The following is an 18,809-nucleotide window of genomic DNA, read 5'->3' as shown; positions in this document are numbered from 1 at the left end:
TCGTGCAAGTCGTTTCATAGGTATTTGCAGTATTCCACACATAAAACTCAAAGCGTGTATGGAATGACTAGATTTGATGAATAATTTGAAAAAAACTGAATAATATACTGGGTCTTGGATTATTTAAGGAAATGCACACAACGTAAGTTGTTTGTCTTAGATTAGCAATCAAGATCTCAAGATCTCTGAACATATTTACATGTATTTAATATTTGATACTGTACGTTATTATTGTACACACTTATTGATAAGAATAAAATAAAAGATTATATGAATTAAACTATGAATCTGTTTCATAGGAATATATATGCCCCACAAAAATTATCGCATCACTGGTATTTTAGGATATTTTTAATACTTAATTTTAGTTTTTTGGGACAATCTGTATATGTATCAACCTAACAGATATTTCTGGTTTCTTATCATGGGCAAAAAAATTTCATAATTTCTTACAAATTTTTTTTGGAAACAAAAATGCTCGAGTAAATCATTTCTGTCTTGTTAATAATGGATGTGCCTCAACGTTTAACAAGATATGTGACGAATGACGAAGCCGCTAGAATCATCGCTCTCGTACAAGATGACCGCAGCCGAAGATACGTCGCCGGGGTAATTGGAGTTCAACAAAGCACCATATCCAGAATTGTTATTTGCTACCAAGAAAAAGGCAGCTAACCAGAAGACCCGGACAAGGCCGCGGAAGGGTAACTTCGGTAGTAGTTGATCGTTATTTCAGGTTAACGCAGTTAAGAATTAGGCATACCACCGCTCGAAGGCTACAAACAGATCTGTTGGCTGCTCGTAATGTCCGAATAAACCTACAAACAGTTCAAAATAGGCTGTGAGAAGCAGGTATACGAGCCTAGAGGTTCACGTCTTACTAGAGAACCAGAGAACATCGAGTAGCAAAATTGGAATTTGCTCGAGAACACGCAAATTGCAAAATTTTATTCACGGATTAATCAAGATTTTGTCTGTATTCATCAGATAGGCGTGTACCAGTTGGCGACGTGGTGAACGGCACTATCAGGTTAATTTTTGTCAAACTGAAAGCTTTGGTGGTGGCTCTATCATGGTTTGGGGAGAAATTTCTTTCGAGGGTCGTACAGAGTGAATGATGGAAGACTAAATGCTGACAGGTACATAATTAATATCCTAGAACCCAATGTAGTGCCATATATGCCTCATATCGGTGACAACTTTATGTTAATGCACGATAATGCTCGTCCCAAGCTGCTAGAGTGATTAGGCAGTACTTAGAAGTGGTCGAGATACCCACCCTGAATTGGCCTGCACGTAGCCTGGACCTTAACCCAATAGAGCATGTCTGGGACGATCTAGGATGGCAAATTCAGCAGCATCCGGCACCAATAAGGACACCAGATGATCTTCAAAATATTATTTTTAACTTCTGGGAGAACATGCCGCAAGGATACGTCCAGAACCTGTTTAGAAACCTTCCAAGACGAATGGAAGCTGTAATTGAAGCGAGGGGCGGCAACACACGCTATTAGAAATTCATTGAGTGGTTTTAGTTTAAGCACAGTTAATTTTTTTGTATAGATGTTTAGTACAATTTTTTTGATATTTTCCATGTTTTGGTAAATCAAACTTTTTGTCTTCTGCAGATTAAACTGATATAAAATAGATGTTGCAAAAGGCGTATCTATTGGTGCTTTAATTCGGAATAATAATAAAATACGAAAAACAGGCAACACATTCAAAATATTTAAAAAATAATGATTGATGTTACAATTTTTGTGGGGTGTATATTTATTTTCATTTTGTTTGTACAAATACGAATCATTTGAAGGACATTGTTTAAATTAAAAGTTGATTATATTAAACTCAATAAAATTATAGAATTTGAAATTAAAATTTATAGTGGAATTAGGATTCAACAAGTCATTTCCTGTCATAAAAGAATTGTAGTTAGTTTTTTCATATAATTACCTCATTGTCTTATGATCGACCTTGAATTTTTTGCACGGAAATTTAGAAAACGGAAGTTTATATTTAATACCAAACATAATAAACAAGGATTTAAAAACTCATGCGAATAATAAGAGACTTACACTGTCTGACGCGCGTTTCTATAACCAAGTTATCGTCTTCAGACAATATTGGTGTAGTGGTAGTGTAAACAGTTTATTCAATATGAATATCGCCAACGGTTCCAAAATTCCAACTTAGTGGACAAATTACTGTTGATTGTTGAAATATTGCTTTCTTATGAATGATACACTTTGAAAAACTTTTTTTCTTACTATTGTGGATGTTATATGCTTAAAAAAACGGAGAAAATACACCCAAAGCTGCAGTTTAGTTTTACAAATTCTAATTCAGGAACTCCCAGCCTAATTCGATTAAAAAACTTTTTTTCCACAATAAACTTGATTTGATTTTAATGCAAAGCACTGCTCGCTTTTGAAAGCTACACGATGCTAAGTCGATTCAAAGCCTTCAAAGTCATTTATCATGATAGGAGACTCACCAATTCTTGTAATGGTCTATATTGAAATAAGGCTTCTTTGAAAAGCACAATCTTTAATAATTACTTTGTGAATGTAGCCAAAAATTTATCAAATTCTATAACTCCTTCTCATGATCCGCTTCCATATCTCCCTGATGTAAATGCTAACTTACATAGTTTCTTCTTTATACCCGAGGTTTTGATAGAGCTTCGCAATATAATTAATCAAACATAAATCCTCCTCTGGGACCGATGGGCTTAATTTCAATGCACATTGAATCACCTTACCACTTCGATGAACATTTCATTTCAAAATGGCAATAATTATATCTTTGCATAAAGATTATGCATCGAGCTATCCCCCAATTGCAATCCTTCCCACGTTATCTAATATCACTGAAAGATGGGTGAGAAAAAGTATATAATAATGTTTACTGTAACCTAAACTACCAGCACATCATAGTGCCAACTTGTAATTGAAATTTTCTCAATTCATTTGATTATGTCAATCATAATTATTTCATTTAAAAATTTTCAGTACACGATTTCAGAGGAACACCTCTCGCATGGTTTCAACAGTTGTCAGCGTCAGGGTTGATGCAACGATTTTTTGTTGCAAGACAATAGAATGTGGAGTGCTTCAAGGCTCATTATTAGGCCCTATTTTCGTTCTTTCTTTTTATCCAAATCAGTAGTAAAATATGTCTCTTTATGGACGAAGCTACTTTCTCTTGGCATGTCACGGCACTTCATAATCACCCTTAAATCATTATGTAGATCTAATTTTATATGTCTCAACGATTCTAAGACTGAAGTTTTGTCATATAAAAATACGTTGTAGCGTCTTTTACTAAAGAATACCACAATTGACGTCGTTGAATCTGTTATTTGTGTTATTGTATGTTCTTTATAAAGTTATTCACAAGCTCTTTGTAAACAAATTTTTGACAATGAAGCGTTCCTCCTCAAAGTATTTAAAAATGCTTTCTTGTCAAAGAAACCAAAGACAAAAAAGAAGATTAAAGAGATTCTGTTATAGTTAAATAGTTTTTTTCGACATCCTGTGTATGTATAATGATCTATCACCGAATGAGTAGGAATTATAACTGTACAAATAGGTTGTCATGATTCCATTGTGTGTATTATTATTATTTATGCACGAACAGCGTTAAGTGTACCGTTTCCTTGAGATATTTCCAACTGTTGCTTCGTTGTTGTTTTTCTTTTTGTTTTTTCCATTAAAACACAGCGAATAATGCATAATCCAATTACTAATATTCTATGCTTATAATTTAATTCCAAGTTGTAATATTGAATTCCATTTTTATGTTGGACACGTTTTGTTTTCTTACTACAAAAAAACTTATAAATATATGAATTATCTCATTAATTATAGTTCCAGATAGTGATAAAGCAGGTTAAGCAATGTTATACTTATACAGTGTGTAACAAGAAGTTACTTTGAGGATAAAAACAAAATACATAGCTAAATCAGAATGTAACAAATATTATAAAAATAAAATTCAATTATCGACATTAGATGAACATGTGCTCCGATAAAAATGCAAAAATTTGTTCGTGATGGGCTCAAAAGGATTCGATATTAAAGGCTGTGACGTTGTACGTCATTTATTTGGAAATTTTCCGACCTCAAATTCAAAAGATGTCAGCACTGCGTTGAGAGATTTTCACTAAAATTTCAACCATTTTGTTTGTGTTTAAAACTCGTATAAGTGAGTCGTCGTGTAGATTTCTCTGAAAATAAAAAAGTAGTTATAGGATGTTCAGAAATTCTGCACTCTTATTTTTGGCATCTGAATTCGAATGTGACCGTATTAGCTGGACTGACGACGAGCTTTCGGGACGGCAAAAAAATGTGGCAACCAGCGGCATCATTGAAAAATGGTACTGGTACTCGAAAATATTCTTCTGCATATTTCACGTGATCTCTAAGACGAGACCCTTTGTACGGAGCACCCCTAAGCAAACGAGTTAATCAAATTTTATTAAATAATATAATATGAAACTAGAAATTACTCAAAATTCAACTAATGAAAAATAAAAAAAAATAGCCACATTCTATTTCAGAACAAACTGGTAAACATTATTTAATTTCAAAATCATATCTACTGAGCTACAGAAGTATAAATAAATAAATATAATAATATGGACTGTCTAAATGGAAGTCTAAATATCGCGAGAAATACATTGTCATAAACGGAAATATGCAATTTCCAAACGGAATTATCGTACAGGCGATGGAAAAAACGGAGAGGCTTAAGGTAGAAATCAGAATCAAAACACCAAAAGATTGAAGTCACTTATGAAGTAGGTAGAAGGTATTCAAAGGTTAATACGAGCAATGATGATGAACAACAACCATCACCACCGGAAGTCATCCACTATTAGAAGAGCATTGCCCCGAAAAGAGGGTGGGGGAGGCTTGGTCGCCCTTGTTAACTTACACTCTCGACAGATAATGAAACTATGTGAATTATTTCACATGAAATTGGAAACCTCAACCCTACATCGAATTAAATCCAAGGTAGATAAAGATTACTCACCCTTCAACTTCGCATCGCCAGAATCTGACTTAAAGATAGTTTTACAGACTGAGATTTGGAGGAATGGTCACAAAAGACAGACACATCATCATGACCTCAACCAGCCATATGTTGGCAAAGAAGCTTCAAACACATGGCTTATTAGCAGAAATCTCTTTTCATATACCGAAGGTTTAATTATGGCTATCCAAGATCAAGTTATTAACACGAATAACTACAAGAAAAAATGCTATTAAGGATCCGTACATTCAATATGATAAATGCAGAAAGTGCCAACAAACATCAGAGATCATTCAATATACATCTAACATCTGATTGTAGTGTGTTAGGTAATACTGACTATCTACAATAATCAAAAGTGCCACACCATCCACCAGAAACTAGACATTTTGGTCTTCACAATACGTATACACCGAATTATATGTACCAGCCGCAGAAGGTGCTCAAAAATGAGAATTTTACCATCTACTACCATAGGTTCATTATCACCGATAGACAGGTGACGAATAACAGACCTGACATCGTGGTTGTTGATAGAATAGTTCATTCAGTCCTTAATATTCTCAACAAACCCCAAGAAAAAACTGTCCAAATACACTGATCTCGCAGTTGACATTAATATGTCAACAACTGGCGTCGTACCTAAGACACTGCTCGATAACATCACCAAACTGGGATTACAAAAAACACTTTCGCCGACAACCAGAAGGTTGTGATATTGCATATTTGGCACAGTGTGCAAGTGCGCCTAATTCTTTTGATATTTTGTATCCAGGATTGGGCAAATTATACCGACTACAAACTGATTAGTGCATAATTCTTTCACGAGAAACAGATAGTAAGGTACTTACCATATGTCGATATGTAGACTTCAAACTAATAGCATAATATTACAATCAATATAGAAACTCAGTCTAGTAAAAGAATTTAGCTTCGAAATTAAAATAGTATTTGACTTTCAAAAATGTGCGAATGCTTTATTTGTCAAGGAGAAGCTATGAGAAAAATAGAGCATAGAAGTAAGTGGAAATATAACGATCAGATCACTCAACGAAACTGATGTGTATAAGTATCTGGGCTAAAAAGAGCACGGCGGAGTCCAACACCAGAAGTATGAAGTCTAAACTGAAGAAAGAATATTATCGGAGAATAAGAGAAAGACTAAAAACAGAAATAAATGCAAAAAATAAGATAACTGCAATAACAACGATAGCAATACCGATAAGCTATTATACTATCGACAAAAAGAGATTCTTGAACTAGAAACCTCATGACCATGTACACTGCACTACATCCGCGAGCTGACAGCAATAGATTATACTTACCCAGAAAAGAATAGGCAGAAATATTTGTTTGCAAGAAAACAAGGTTTTTCGTGTGTAGATCGATTACGCCGAAAACCTGATTGTACGTCAGGTATAAGTTTGTATTTTAGAAGGAACCATTGGAGTCTTCATTGATTATTTTTTCAAGGAGTTTGCAGTTTGTAGTAGATATATTCAGTCATGGCTATGGTTCTTTTGAGTTAAATAAGATTTTATAGCGATTCTTTTACGGTTTGAATTCAATTAATTGCGATTCTCGAAATATTTCATTTTGAAAAACAGCTCGGAATATCGAGAAAATAAATAGAAACAAATATGAGTAAATATCATTTATTATCTTTTGATTGTTCTAACACGTGAATCCACTTGGAGCATAGTTACAAGAATTTGGATGTGCTGCGCCCTGTAGATTGATACCTGACCAATGCCAGTTAGAGCATCCACCGGATCCACATAAAACATAAATTGCGGTACTAACAGTTCCTGATAAAGTTCCATAAATGTTTGAAAGCGTCAAATCTTTGATTACGATGTTTCCCATCGGTTGTCCTGTAGAACCATCGTTAGTGTAATCCTGTTGAATATTAATACCCCACCAGGTAATACCTAAAAACCGATTCTTATTCATTATCATGGCATTAAATAGTTGATGACTAAGACAAGAATGAATTTTAGTACCCTAGCATTATTATTATTTTGAGAAAAATATATAAAATTTAATCGAAACACGTTTCTATAATATTGCTAATCCACTATTTCATATTTGTAATACAAAATATTTTAAAACGGACTGTATTAAGGTCATCCATCGCCCTTAATATCGCGAAAATTATTTTTCTCGCCAAATATTTTTGCATATCTTTACGAGAAGAGATCTAATAACATGGTATCAGACATTTCATCGCATTTTGTTCCAATTTCATTGGGGGTATCCCTCTAAACCCTGTTTTCGACCGCGTCTAAGAGCTTATGACAAGCCCAACGATATTCTACAATCTTGTATTGAAACTGCAGCCAATTTCGTCCAAAACGCATCAATAAATTAATTGGAATAATTTTTTTTCAAATAATTATTTCAAACTACGCATGTTCACTCACAGCGCTCAAGATATGCGTTCCACCTATAATTTTGGCTCACATCCCCTTATAACACAAAAAGTTTCTGGATTTTGTGTGCAATAAAGTAATAACATTTTTCCTAAATTGGCGTTAGTCTTCAAATACTAACTTTTCACAATGTTCATAAACTCAGATATTTAGTGTCTCACCATTCTGAAACACTGCTTAAACAGTATAACTATGATTAATCAGTATAATCATCAATTTCAATGACAAATGCCTAAGTAGATTGAAAAACACATTCACTAATCAAAATAACTTAACCACTTTTTAGTCTCAGTGTGAGTATCAATAACCTATCTTAACCTAAATATTCATGTACTATAATATGAATATTGCTTCTGAATAATAAACTAGTGTCAAAGTGAAATGTACTAATTGTTTTTCTTTTTGGTTCCGATATAACAACCCGGTTATCAATTCATCCAAAGGGATCATTGAACCCTTAAATTTCAGCAATCAATTATATGTCGAATTATTAGAGCAAGTAATCTCGGCGACGAGTTCACCACCCCCAGGACTAACAATATTTGGTTTTGGTTAAGTCTTAAAACTTTTTTTCATAGCCTAAAATTAGACGCTTAATGAAATTATTCATAAATCAAATATCAAATGCTGTACCTGAAAGTTTGATATTGCTATAAGTTACGCTGGAAATTTCTCCTTTCTGGCTACCAGCAATAGTCTTGATGTGCATACCAAGATTTGCATTTTCAACTACGGAATCTTTGAATGTGACATTGTGAACAGTGTTATCAGCGTAAGCTTGGTAAATTCCAACGGCTATACTTAAACCATGGCTTCCAGTACAATGCAGATTCTGGAACATGAGATGTTGACCTTGGTTAACGCAAATACAATCGTCTTGGTTCCATACGACTGTATTCTTGATAGTAATATAGTTTGAGTGGGCCAGATCAAATCCATCAGTATTATAGGCTCCTTTCTAAAAATAAAATTACAACATCTATCAATTGATAGTGTTTCTAATGTGAACAACATTTATGAGGTTAAATTTATGATATTTTTTGTTAGAGAAGTTTTTCCTCAATATATTGTATATTTCGACATTTTTATGATTAAACACATTCAGCTAAGCTTAGCTTAGCTGTGAAGTAAAATTGAATGTAATCATAAGTTGTGACGAAGCGCCAGACTATGGAACAGCAAGCTCCCTACACTGATGCAGGGGAGCGTAGGAGATTGAATGGATTGCGGCTAGTCTCTCTCACTTGATGCAAAGGAATAAAGGCTACGGAGCTGAGACTATCCGTTCCAGCATATTCAAATGCTCCTTCGCCTTACGGAAGCGTAATGGCGCAGACTTTGTTACCTGAGACAGAGAAACGTGGATGTCAAATTCGTTTGGAGGACGACCAGATGTTGCAGTACGAAATATACGATCGGCCGAGTGAGTACGAAAAAGACAACGAAGTAGAAGAATATGAAGAGCCCAACCCATCATTTGGAACCTCGCATTAAGTATCATCGATTGAGGGACACAGGAAAAGTAATCAAGAAGAAAGAGGAAATCAGCTAATGCTTCCTCCGCGAAGTTATATCTGACGGCGATTTTCGCGAAGAAATACAAGCCCAAAAGAGACATAAGTGGAGTGGACTGTGCATACTGCATACTTCTGTCCGTACTAGCTGGCAGTGTTAGCTGGTACAGGTTTCCTTGATAAAAAAAACACAGACACACACTTCACTAAACTCACAGTATATACCCCTCTAAGAGCAAGAAAATTCACCAAATATTACTGGTCGTCTCAGTTGTTTTTTTTCTTTTTTCTTTAGTTTGTGTTTTTTTCCTTTAATAGGTGGCTGCTCTTATTTCTTTCAATTTTTCCTTTCATCTTTAGTGCTGGTAGTGATTCAACAGTTCCTGCGGCCTTGGATGTCTTCCCCCAGCTACTATGAGATATTAAATATTCTGGTACAGTTCTCGGCAAAACTACTTAATCCTGACGCTAATCAAAATTATATGGAAGAAAAGAAATATGAAATTACAGAAAATATACTCATAATACAATAAATCGGTAGTAATGGAGAATTTTCGTCAAGTGTACATCATCCTTAGATCTATAAGGATAAAGAAGAATCTAGAACTTTGCAGGTTGTGACGTTGTGCTTGCAAGTAGATTGTTTTATACTCATTGTAACAGACCTAAATGTACAACCAAAGCATTATCCTTATTTCTATTGTGATCTGTTCTTTTTCAAACCTGTGATTTTCTTTGGATTTTTGCCTTTTTGTGCTATCTCCATCTCATAACAATAATGATTAGAATGATGAAGGTTTCTTAATTTTGAATTATCCTGAACCAAATAGATTATATCAAATTCGCGAGCACACAATGCTGAAGAAATTTTTTAAACACATAAACTTACGGTATCTCCATCCTTGTTATTGATATTCCAATAGTCAATAGTAACACTGGTAGAACCGGAAATACCAACACAAGTCATCGGACAATTTTTGATTTTAAGTGCTTTAAAATAGGAGTTAGTTGCTGAGATTTCCAATACTCTGGGCTTCTTTTTGGAACTATGACCACCTTGACCGTCCCACCAAAGTTCTCCGCGTCCATCAATCAAATGAGCTGAAAATTTAAAAATAATTAGAAATTATATTGCAACAAGATATTTATTTCACTAATACACAATAATTGTTTATTTGTAATCTAATAATAAAAAATATACGGAAAACTATGGTGAACCAGATAATTAAACTAACTATACGGCAATCCTAAAATAGGTGATATTTGGTATTAAAAATCAGTAACAACATTAAACCAGTGCAACATGCTCCAAATTAGAATAAGTAACTTTATAGAGTAAAATTATTGCGAAAAGCGGAAAAAGATGTTATAGATTTGATTTCAATTGATAAATGATCGTACATTTGTTATGAATTGTTAAGTATTGAGCCTCAACTCATTCTGACGCAGAGTAGGTATATAGAAGTGGTGCTCCGCATTCCTTAGAGGAAGAGTCAATATTTTGATTTTTTAAAAGAAGACCCAGCAACGAGCCCTGTTGTTAAGTCTGAATAAATATCTAACCGCTCTCTTATGTAGTTTGAAGATTCGCTCAAACTGAGTTGCACCACACGTACCCCAGAAGGGAAGGTCATATCAGAAGTGCGACTCAATAAGTGTATAATAAACTGTGTTAAAGATGAATAAGTTTAGTTCTTCGGGAACTTGATACTCAATGCAAAACAGGCAGAACTGATTTTATTAGATAAAGTGGTATTTATATAACTCCAATTTCAAAGAATTGTCTACAACAAACTCTAAGAATTTCACAACTCAACGACATCAATTATTGTTTTAACTGTTGAGTCACAGAAGATTAGAATTACACCATTATTTGGGGGTAATTAGGTCACTAGATATGGTCCATTGAAGTGACGTGTGATCAAGAGAAACTAGTGTCAACTGCAAAAAGGCATATTTTACCACTGATGTCTAACTTGGCAATGTCGTTTATAAACTGAAGAAACAAAATAGTAGTGATCCTTGAAGCAATCCATATTCTATTGGCGTGCAAGAAAACATCGTTGTGTCAACCCTTAGAAGTTAACTTCTGTTTGTGAGGTCTGACTTACACTATGATCTATCCCTTAAAACCATGATACTGCAATTTGTTAAATACACTATTATGAAATGATAAAATGCTCTTTTTGGCCAATCTTTCTATCATCTCAGATAACGTGGGAAGAAGTGCAAATGGTTAATAGTTTGATGCTTGATTTTCATCTCCCCCCTTATGCAGGAGTATAATTATTGCCGTTTTTAGGCAATTTGGGAAAGTGCCATTTAGAAATGGAATATATAGTTATAAAGTGATTTGATGTGCATTCCGTCAGACTCCAAAACATTTTTAACTTAATTCCATCAGTACCAGATAAGGATTTATGTTTGATGCCATTAATTGAATTGAGAAGCTCTGCTAAAACTACGGGCATAAAGAAAAATCTGTGTAAGTTAGCATTTGCATCAGGGAGACATGGAAGCGGATCATGAGAAGGAGTTATAGAATTCGTTAAATTTTTGGCTACATTTACAACGTATTTATCAGGGGACGTAGAGATTGTACTCGACGAAGAAGCCATATTTGTTAGATAATTGGCGAGTCTTCTATTATAATTTCACGTAATCTTGGAATAATACACTATCCGAGAATCACCTTAGTTGAGATAAAGACGCCCGTGGGAAAAAGTATATGCCAGATTAGTTAGTGTTTATATGAATCTAGAAAATTCGAAGTCCACATCACCAGAAAAAATTTCCATCTAGAAAACATTTCTAAACCATCAATTTATTGTTTGGTTTACGTTATATTACAAAATAAGAAAATTGGTGTTGTCCACGCTCTCAATCATTTATTAACGCATTTATTCCATTTCACATAATATAAAAGAACATGTCCTGACTGACTGACTAATAGATACATCATATCACATTTGATATTTGACACTACTGAAGCTACTTTAGTAACATTTAGATAGTAAATTCTTTTTGTATCGTAGGCTCCTATTAAAATTTTCCATCACTGAGAGGTTAAATAGGAAATAGATATTTGTATAAAAGTTGGATAATTCCAAAGTTAGAATCTTTTAACGATGTATTCAAGTGTTTTAAAAATTTAACCCTCAGAAGGATAGACAGTACGATGTAATTTCGTGCTCTTGTACATTATTACCTTGCAGTTAGATAGTTGTAGATAAGGAATATCCTCGTATATATAGTTTACGACGCGGTTCAATAGAATGGATAGCTTGGCACGGACCTTTAGTTTTTGTTTGCGGAGATACCTTCAACCTAATATTCCGAAATTTTAAATAAATAAACTCTTCAAAAAGTAAACCTTATGTTAATGTCAATAGGAAAATAGGATAAAGATCTTACATGATTCTCCTAGCACTGTTAGTTGATCCCCTGTGATACGCATAAGTGGTCCATCCCATTCCGAATAAGCGAATGCTAGGTTTCCATTGAAAGTTAGATGCGTACCAGTCTTTAAATGTAAATTAAGGGTGACACCGGCAGGTACGGCGAAGCTTCCTACCGAAATTGTTGTGCAACTGTTGATAACACTCTCAACTTGATTGTAATTCGTGATAGTGCAACCGCCTACAGCTGCAACAGATAAAAAAATCATTAGAACAAGAAAATACAAATTGACGAATTAGATGTGGTCAGAGTTGAGCCACTTGCAGTAAAAACGTACTGCAAGTGAAGTGTTTGGCACTTTTTTTACTTCAAGTAGTTTACTGCTGGTATAATTCTATTCTGGATAATTTGCTACCTTTTGCTGTGTTACTTCTAATATTACAACCCTGTTCTCCTTATATAATCTATAAATTGTCCTACGTATAAAATCTTGAGTAGCTTTGTCAACCGATTTCAGTTTTTCTTTACATGTTTTTCGGTTCTGTGAATGATCGATCCACAGCAACCTCTTCCGTGAGTACTGGATAAATGAAAAAAATATTTACTCTAGTTAGTTCAGCAATTCTCATTATGATTGCATTATCAGTTTGGGAATATTTTCCTCTTTTAAATATTCGAATATATGCAAAATAACGTGCTGTAATCATTTCTCTAAATCTTTATTATTAAATTGATACCTGTCTTTATTCTCACTACATTGTGCAATTTTATTGTCTTCATTTGCCCATGATACAAAGAACGCCATATTTCTATTTATTTAAAGAAATTTATAAATTAAATGAATCTCACCAAGCGACGCCACTGCTTATCGCAGAAATATTTCGAAGAAATTGCCTACATACGGCTTTGGCCAATAGAAATGCATTTATGTTAACAATTCGATGTTTTTATTGGTAAACAGTGGAGATAATGTGTCCACATGGACTGAAAATTTGTTAGATTTTATACCTTGGAGTAAATATTATTCTTAATTTTTCAATTTGGTATGAGTGCGATGCGTATTTATGAAATATTGATTTTTCCTTGCATAACTCTCTTCTGCAATTGATATTCGAAGAACTATAGTAGAGTATATTTTTACATTAAGTAACTAATATAGGTAGTTCGAGTCTAATTATTCAACTTAATCAATTTATGTACTAAACGTAGTGTTAAAATACTTAAGCACTTAAACAAATATTTGCTTTGGACTGTGTTTTTGAATTTTTAGTTCCAAGTAAATTTCTAATCAATCTATGTGAAAGTACTTGTTACTTATTACTTGGGGCAAATAATTTATGAAACTACTTATACTGTTTACTGGGAGTACTTTTTTTGAGCTTAATACTACTTCTGTGTCGCTCTTCTTAAAAGCTCCATAAGAATATCTAAATTGATTAGGTATAACGACAAAACTAAAACAACAATATTTCCACAGAGAAACATACTAATTAACTAGCTTCATCATTAAATGGTACGTTTACAGAAGGTGTCTTACTTTGATCATTTCTCTCTTTGTTTATTGACGACGCAATACGTTTTTTTAATAGTATGTGCGATAAATATGAAATTCGTATATTGTTAAGTCATCACATTTTAGAGGTACTTCTTCAAAGAAGTGAAGAGTCTCGATATATATACGTCCTGTACTTCTTACAAATACTGCTCTGAGTATGATTATACAGGTCAGCTAGAAAGACCATCTGCCGTGGTAGTATCGTTAAAACAGGATGAGGTTAGCCACCTTTTTCTATGCTCCAAGCTGTCGCCAGTTTCTGGTCAACTCTGGATCGCCTATAAATCGAATTGCCCTCTTGTGTATTGAGTCGAATATCCCCAGGGTATGCTTGGGAGCCGAGCTCCAAATGTGTGAGCAATACTCCAAAGATGGATGAATCTGGAATTTGTAGAAGATTAGAAGCTGTTGCGGAGTATATAGCTTTTCGGTCTTAAAGAGGGCTCCAAGCTTTTGTGGAGCTGCCTTAGCTAATTTGGCCACGTGACTATGCCAGGAGATTTTGCTCCTAGCCTCAACACCCAACAAACAAATTAGCGGTGATGGTGATATTTTATGACAAGATAGGACCAAACCCTGAGCCGCGGTGCCAGCCTTCTTTATAAGATCAACAGACTGGGTTTTCAAGATCGGTATTGATAGTGGTGATATGTTGCTGCCAAAGATCAAGACACAGCTCACTAAGATAACATGCAAAAGTAATATCTGGATGTATATTAATAGCGGAAATTTCATACTATGAAATAATATATTCTTTGTTTCGAAACGCACTCTATAAAAGCTGCAATAATATAGTATAAAATGTAAGAATTTCCTTCTTAATTTTCACGATGTGATAAAATTGCTGTTCTCTTTGAATCATATATCAATTTTTAGCTAAAATTATAAAAAATTGAAGATGAAACTCTGAGATTTTTGTGAATCAACTTACTTCCGTTAATAGCAGGGGATGCACTACTTAGTGCAATTAAAGAGAAAATGCACACAAATAATTTCATCGTCACTTTTCTATATCTATAACAGGTGTATCCTTATTGATGACAAGCAAATGTTTATATAGTAATTAACGTCCTCGAAATATTATGTTATCAATTCAAATATTTGAAAAATATAAATTCCATTTACGAAGCTTCATATTATACTGAAGATGATAATCCTTTTCTCCGCCCCTGATATACTGATTATAAAAAATTAATATAAATTTAGATATTAAATTTGAATTTGGAATGGTGTAGAGGACTCAAAATGGAACTGCCCAGGACTTGTTTAAAAGCCAACATTTCGACAACACATATGGCAGAGAGGGAATGCGAATTTCGAAGCATTTATAAAGATCAAATATAAGATCAAATTTCAAAAAACTCTTGGACAGTTTTATTTTGAGTCTTCAAACCGCAACACCATTCGAAATTACACACTAGGAAAGACAATAATATCAACAATGACATTAAATTTAAATACAAATCACAACTTTCTATCCTTTGAATTTCCTGGAAGATGGATAAACAAGTTGTCCAGTACAGTGGCCACCAAGGTTACTAGATTGCAATAAAATTTTTTCTGGGGTAACAAGTGTACAAAATATATCCAACAACAAGGGATGACATGTTAGAGAAAATATGGGATGAATTTCGAAATATATCTATAGAAATTTGAGTAATTCTTTCAATTATCACTTTCAAGCGTATATAGATATCTTTGAAGGTCATTTCGAACATCTATTTTTATAATAAAGACGTGTACGTATACTGTAGTGTATAGGATAGTTTTTTATTTATTCAATCTCTACAGTACCAAACAGCAACATCAGATAAAATAAAGGGTGATTTTAAAAAATCGAGAAAATAACGTATTAGTGTTTTGATTAATCTTGTAACCGATTCAATGAATAGTAACGAAATAAGTAATTTTTCAGAATTTTTATTATTGTCGAATGCTGTGGCCGTAAAGAATCTTTATTCTTGAAATTCTCTTACATTGTACAGGGTATTGAATTTGTTACGATTTTTATGGAAAATTGGTTATAACTGTTCAAATACCCCGTAGAACACATCACAATTATTTATTAAAGTAATGAGAAAGTCAAGCTAATTTCAAATGTGCAATGAAATATGGGAAGATTTATTTAAAAAAATGTAACTTTGATATAGCACAGCTTTCTGGAACACCCTGTGAGATTGTGAAAAATTTTTAAATGTGAAGACAAGTGAAGGCTATAATCAGGAGGTACTGAACTTTATCACATCAAATTTCATTTTCTGAGAGAAAGCTGAAGCAAAAATCCACATAAAATCTCTATTTATATAATTATTGGTTAATATCAGGTTATGTTTTGATAAAAATAGGGATAAAGTCGAAACTTTACGAATATTTGTTAGTGAAAACTACTTTTTTTATTAAACTAACCCTAAAATCAATTATTCTCGATACAACTTGCTGCACTTCCATTTTAGAGCGTTTTCGTAGTGGGATTGTGGCAAAATTCAACACCAAAGATTACTAACTCTAATATATTCCCAACTTTCAAACACTTTCATGGTTAAGTACAATAAATAATAAAAGTACACTGGGAATATATTTTTTTTTATAAAAATAACTCGTTCTACGATCTAAGTTAATTTCTCGGTATAAGCATTTTTCTCTGAAACTATCTTATTAAATTTGAAATAAAAACTTTTTTGAGATTTGAAAATAAACTAAGAATGGAACACGTTCATTTTAAGTTATAAATTTGAGCTCTAAGTTTAATATACTTTATCATTTAATCTTCCTTCTATTTTTGGGGTTTTTATTCGTCTGTAAGCAGTTACGTATGAGTTTTTTCATGAAAATGCCTGAAAAACAACAGATGCGCAAGCGCTATACGTCTTCTTTGAAGGCCCAAAACAATTTCCTGTCAATGAGTTGTTAACAAGGTTCACGGATTTCCATCATTTACCATCAATTCTCTTGTATTTGTACGTCTATAGAATTTACTTTGCGAAATTCGCCTGAACTACTTCGTACACATTATTATTGTTCCAAAGTATTGTCCTTGAGTAATTATTATTTTTATTTGTAAACCGAATTGTTTCCTCGAAAGTTATTGAGTACTATACATCGTTGATAAAGTCTTACGTGAGGTGTGTTTTGAGGTTAAATATTAGACAATATATACAGTATTATTTTCATTGAGTACTATTTTTTCTTCTATAACGGAAAATGAGGAAGAAAATATATTTTTTTTTTTTTTGGAAAGACACATCATGGAATTGCTAGAACTTGTCAGTAATGAACGATGTTGCAGAACGAGATTTTGAATTAATGCAAGAGTAAAGAAACGATCTATTTACAAAAGATGGACAGAAATACTTCCTTCAGAAGAGAATGCATTGAAAATACGAAATAAAGCTTACTCGAGACTTTGAGTGAAGAAATCTATATATTAAAATTACAATATCAATTTGAATATATTTATTTTATTTATTTAGTATACTAAATCAACTAGGAAAATGTAGAATGAAATGAAATATTTATTTATTTCGAATAAAATTCCTGAAAAATTCCCAAAATAGATGTTTATAGGAAAAAAATAACTTAGACCTTGTAGAGGTACGTGTTGTATTGAATTAATAAAAAATTAAATTGTTTTTTATCAAAAAGAAGCTTGTTAGATAACGTCGCAAAACATATAATTATTTTAGAGGTGAATTGTAGAAATCCTTTATTTTGATACATTTTACATACCTCATTTAATATCGGAATCTATATTACCTGACCTGAGTGGTTCGCAGTTGCAAGTGAGGATGGTGCCGCTTAGCGACGCTCTTTTTCGTTGTCTTCAGCTCAGGACTCAAGCCTGAATGAGAGCTATTAAACTGCTCTGATGAGACGTAATGACGTCGAAACTAGTCAGTGGTTACAACCTCTCCTTACAAATTCAAGCCATTGGGAATGTTAATATCGATAAAAAAGGTCCAGAGGAGTTATAATTCAATACTCGTCGAAGCATTAGCCAGAAAATTAGTTGTTTTCCTCTTTGCAGAACGGCAGAACATATTTTCGAAATATTGATATTTGAAAGTATTTAAGAGGTGTTTTTTCTCGTGACGAAAACCATGTGTGACGAAAAACAGGAACAACGTATCAACTCAAATTTCTCGTTAAATTGAAGAAAACGCGCTTTACTGAGGGCCGAGAGAGAGAGCACTGAACATGACCAGCGCCCAGGTAGCCCTGTGACTATTTCAACTCCAGAAAGTGATGATTACCGAGGCTGTAAACGCCGATAAAGAAACGGTTAGAAAAGTTTTACACGAGGAATTACACATGACAAAACTCGTTGATGTGTGTGTTCGTTGGTGCCCAAAAATGTGACTCCTGACCAAAAGCTCTTGCGTCAACGGGTCTGCTCAGATTTTCTTGAAAGGTTAGAAGAAGATCTGAAAGGGACACGATTTGAGTCGATGGAAGCTGTAAAGCAAAAAACGGCAGAGCACCTAAGAGCTGTCACCAGCACTGCTTCGATCAGTGAAAAAAACGTATTTAATATCCAGACATCGTGTATGTATATATATATATATATATATATATATATATATATATATATATATATATATATATATATGGGATCTTGGTTATAAATTGATGATTGATAAAGTCGTTCACCCTGTATGACCAAATTAAGTAATAAATTTCTTAAAAAGATCGGGGCACGTGACAAAATAATGCCTACTTGTCAGATACCATCTAAATATATGATTGATCGATCTATCAACGAGCACATAATAAATAAAAATTACACTATGATCTAATTTGATCATAATAATAATAAAATCCATCAAAAAAGATTAGATATAACATTAAAAATATGATTTAAATTAGCAAAGTATC

General features: G+C 33.4%; 1 protein-coding gene across 1 annotated transcript; it reads right to left on the bottom strand.

The window, feature by feature from the left end:
- Nucleotides 1–6,676: 6,676 nt before the first annotated feature.
- LOC130444019 (polygalacturonase-like) lies at nt 6,677–15,019 on the bottom strand. Its single transcript, XM_056778984.1, has 5 exons — nt 14,869–15,019; nt 12,398–12,628; nt 9,873–10,084; nt 8,103–8,427; nt 6,677–6,968 (listed from the first exon to the last, which is right to left on the bottom strand). Exons 1-5 carry the CDS (start codon nt 14,933–14,935, stop codon nt 6,712–6,714), a joined length of 1,092 nt encoding a protein of 363 aa, XP_056634962.1. The 5' UTR covers nt 14,936–15,019; the 3' UTR covers nt 6,677–6,711.
- Between the last annotated feature and the right edge of the window lie 3,790 nt (nt 15,020–18,809).

Source organism: Diorhabda sublineata, chromosome 1 (genome assembly GCF_026230105.1).
Source record: "Diorhabda sublineata isolate icDioSubl1.1 chromosome 1, icDioSubl1.1, whole genome shotgun sequence".
Lineage (NCBI taxonomy): Eukaryota > Metazoa > Arthropoda > Insecta > Coleoptera > Chrysomelidae > Diorhabda > Diorhabda sublineata.
The sequence above is the reverse complement of the archived record's forward strand: the minus strand, read 5'-3'. Positions and strand labels throughout refer to the sequence as shown.

Excerpts from the sequence above, each read along its gene's own strand:
- LOC130444019 (XM_056778984.1), bottom strand. The coding sequence starts at position 14,935 with ATGAAATTATTTGTGTGCATTTTCTCTTTAATTGCACTAAGTAGTGCA. Across the intron at positions 8,428-9,872 it reads ATAACAAGGATGGAGATACC|AAAGGAGCCTATAATACTGA; the intron begins GTAAGTTTATGT and ends TTTTATTTTTAG. Across the intron at positions 6,969-8,102 it reads TAGCAATATCAAACTTTCAG|GTATTACCTGGTGGGGTATT; the intron begins GTACAGCATTTG and ends ATCGGTTTTTAG.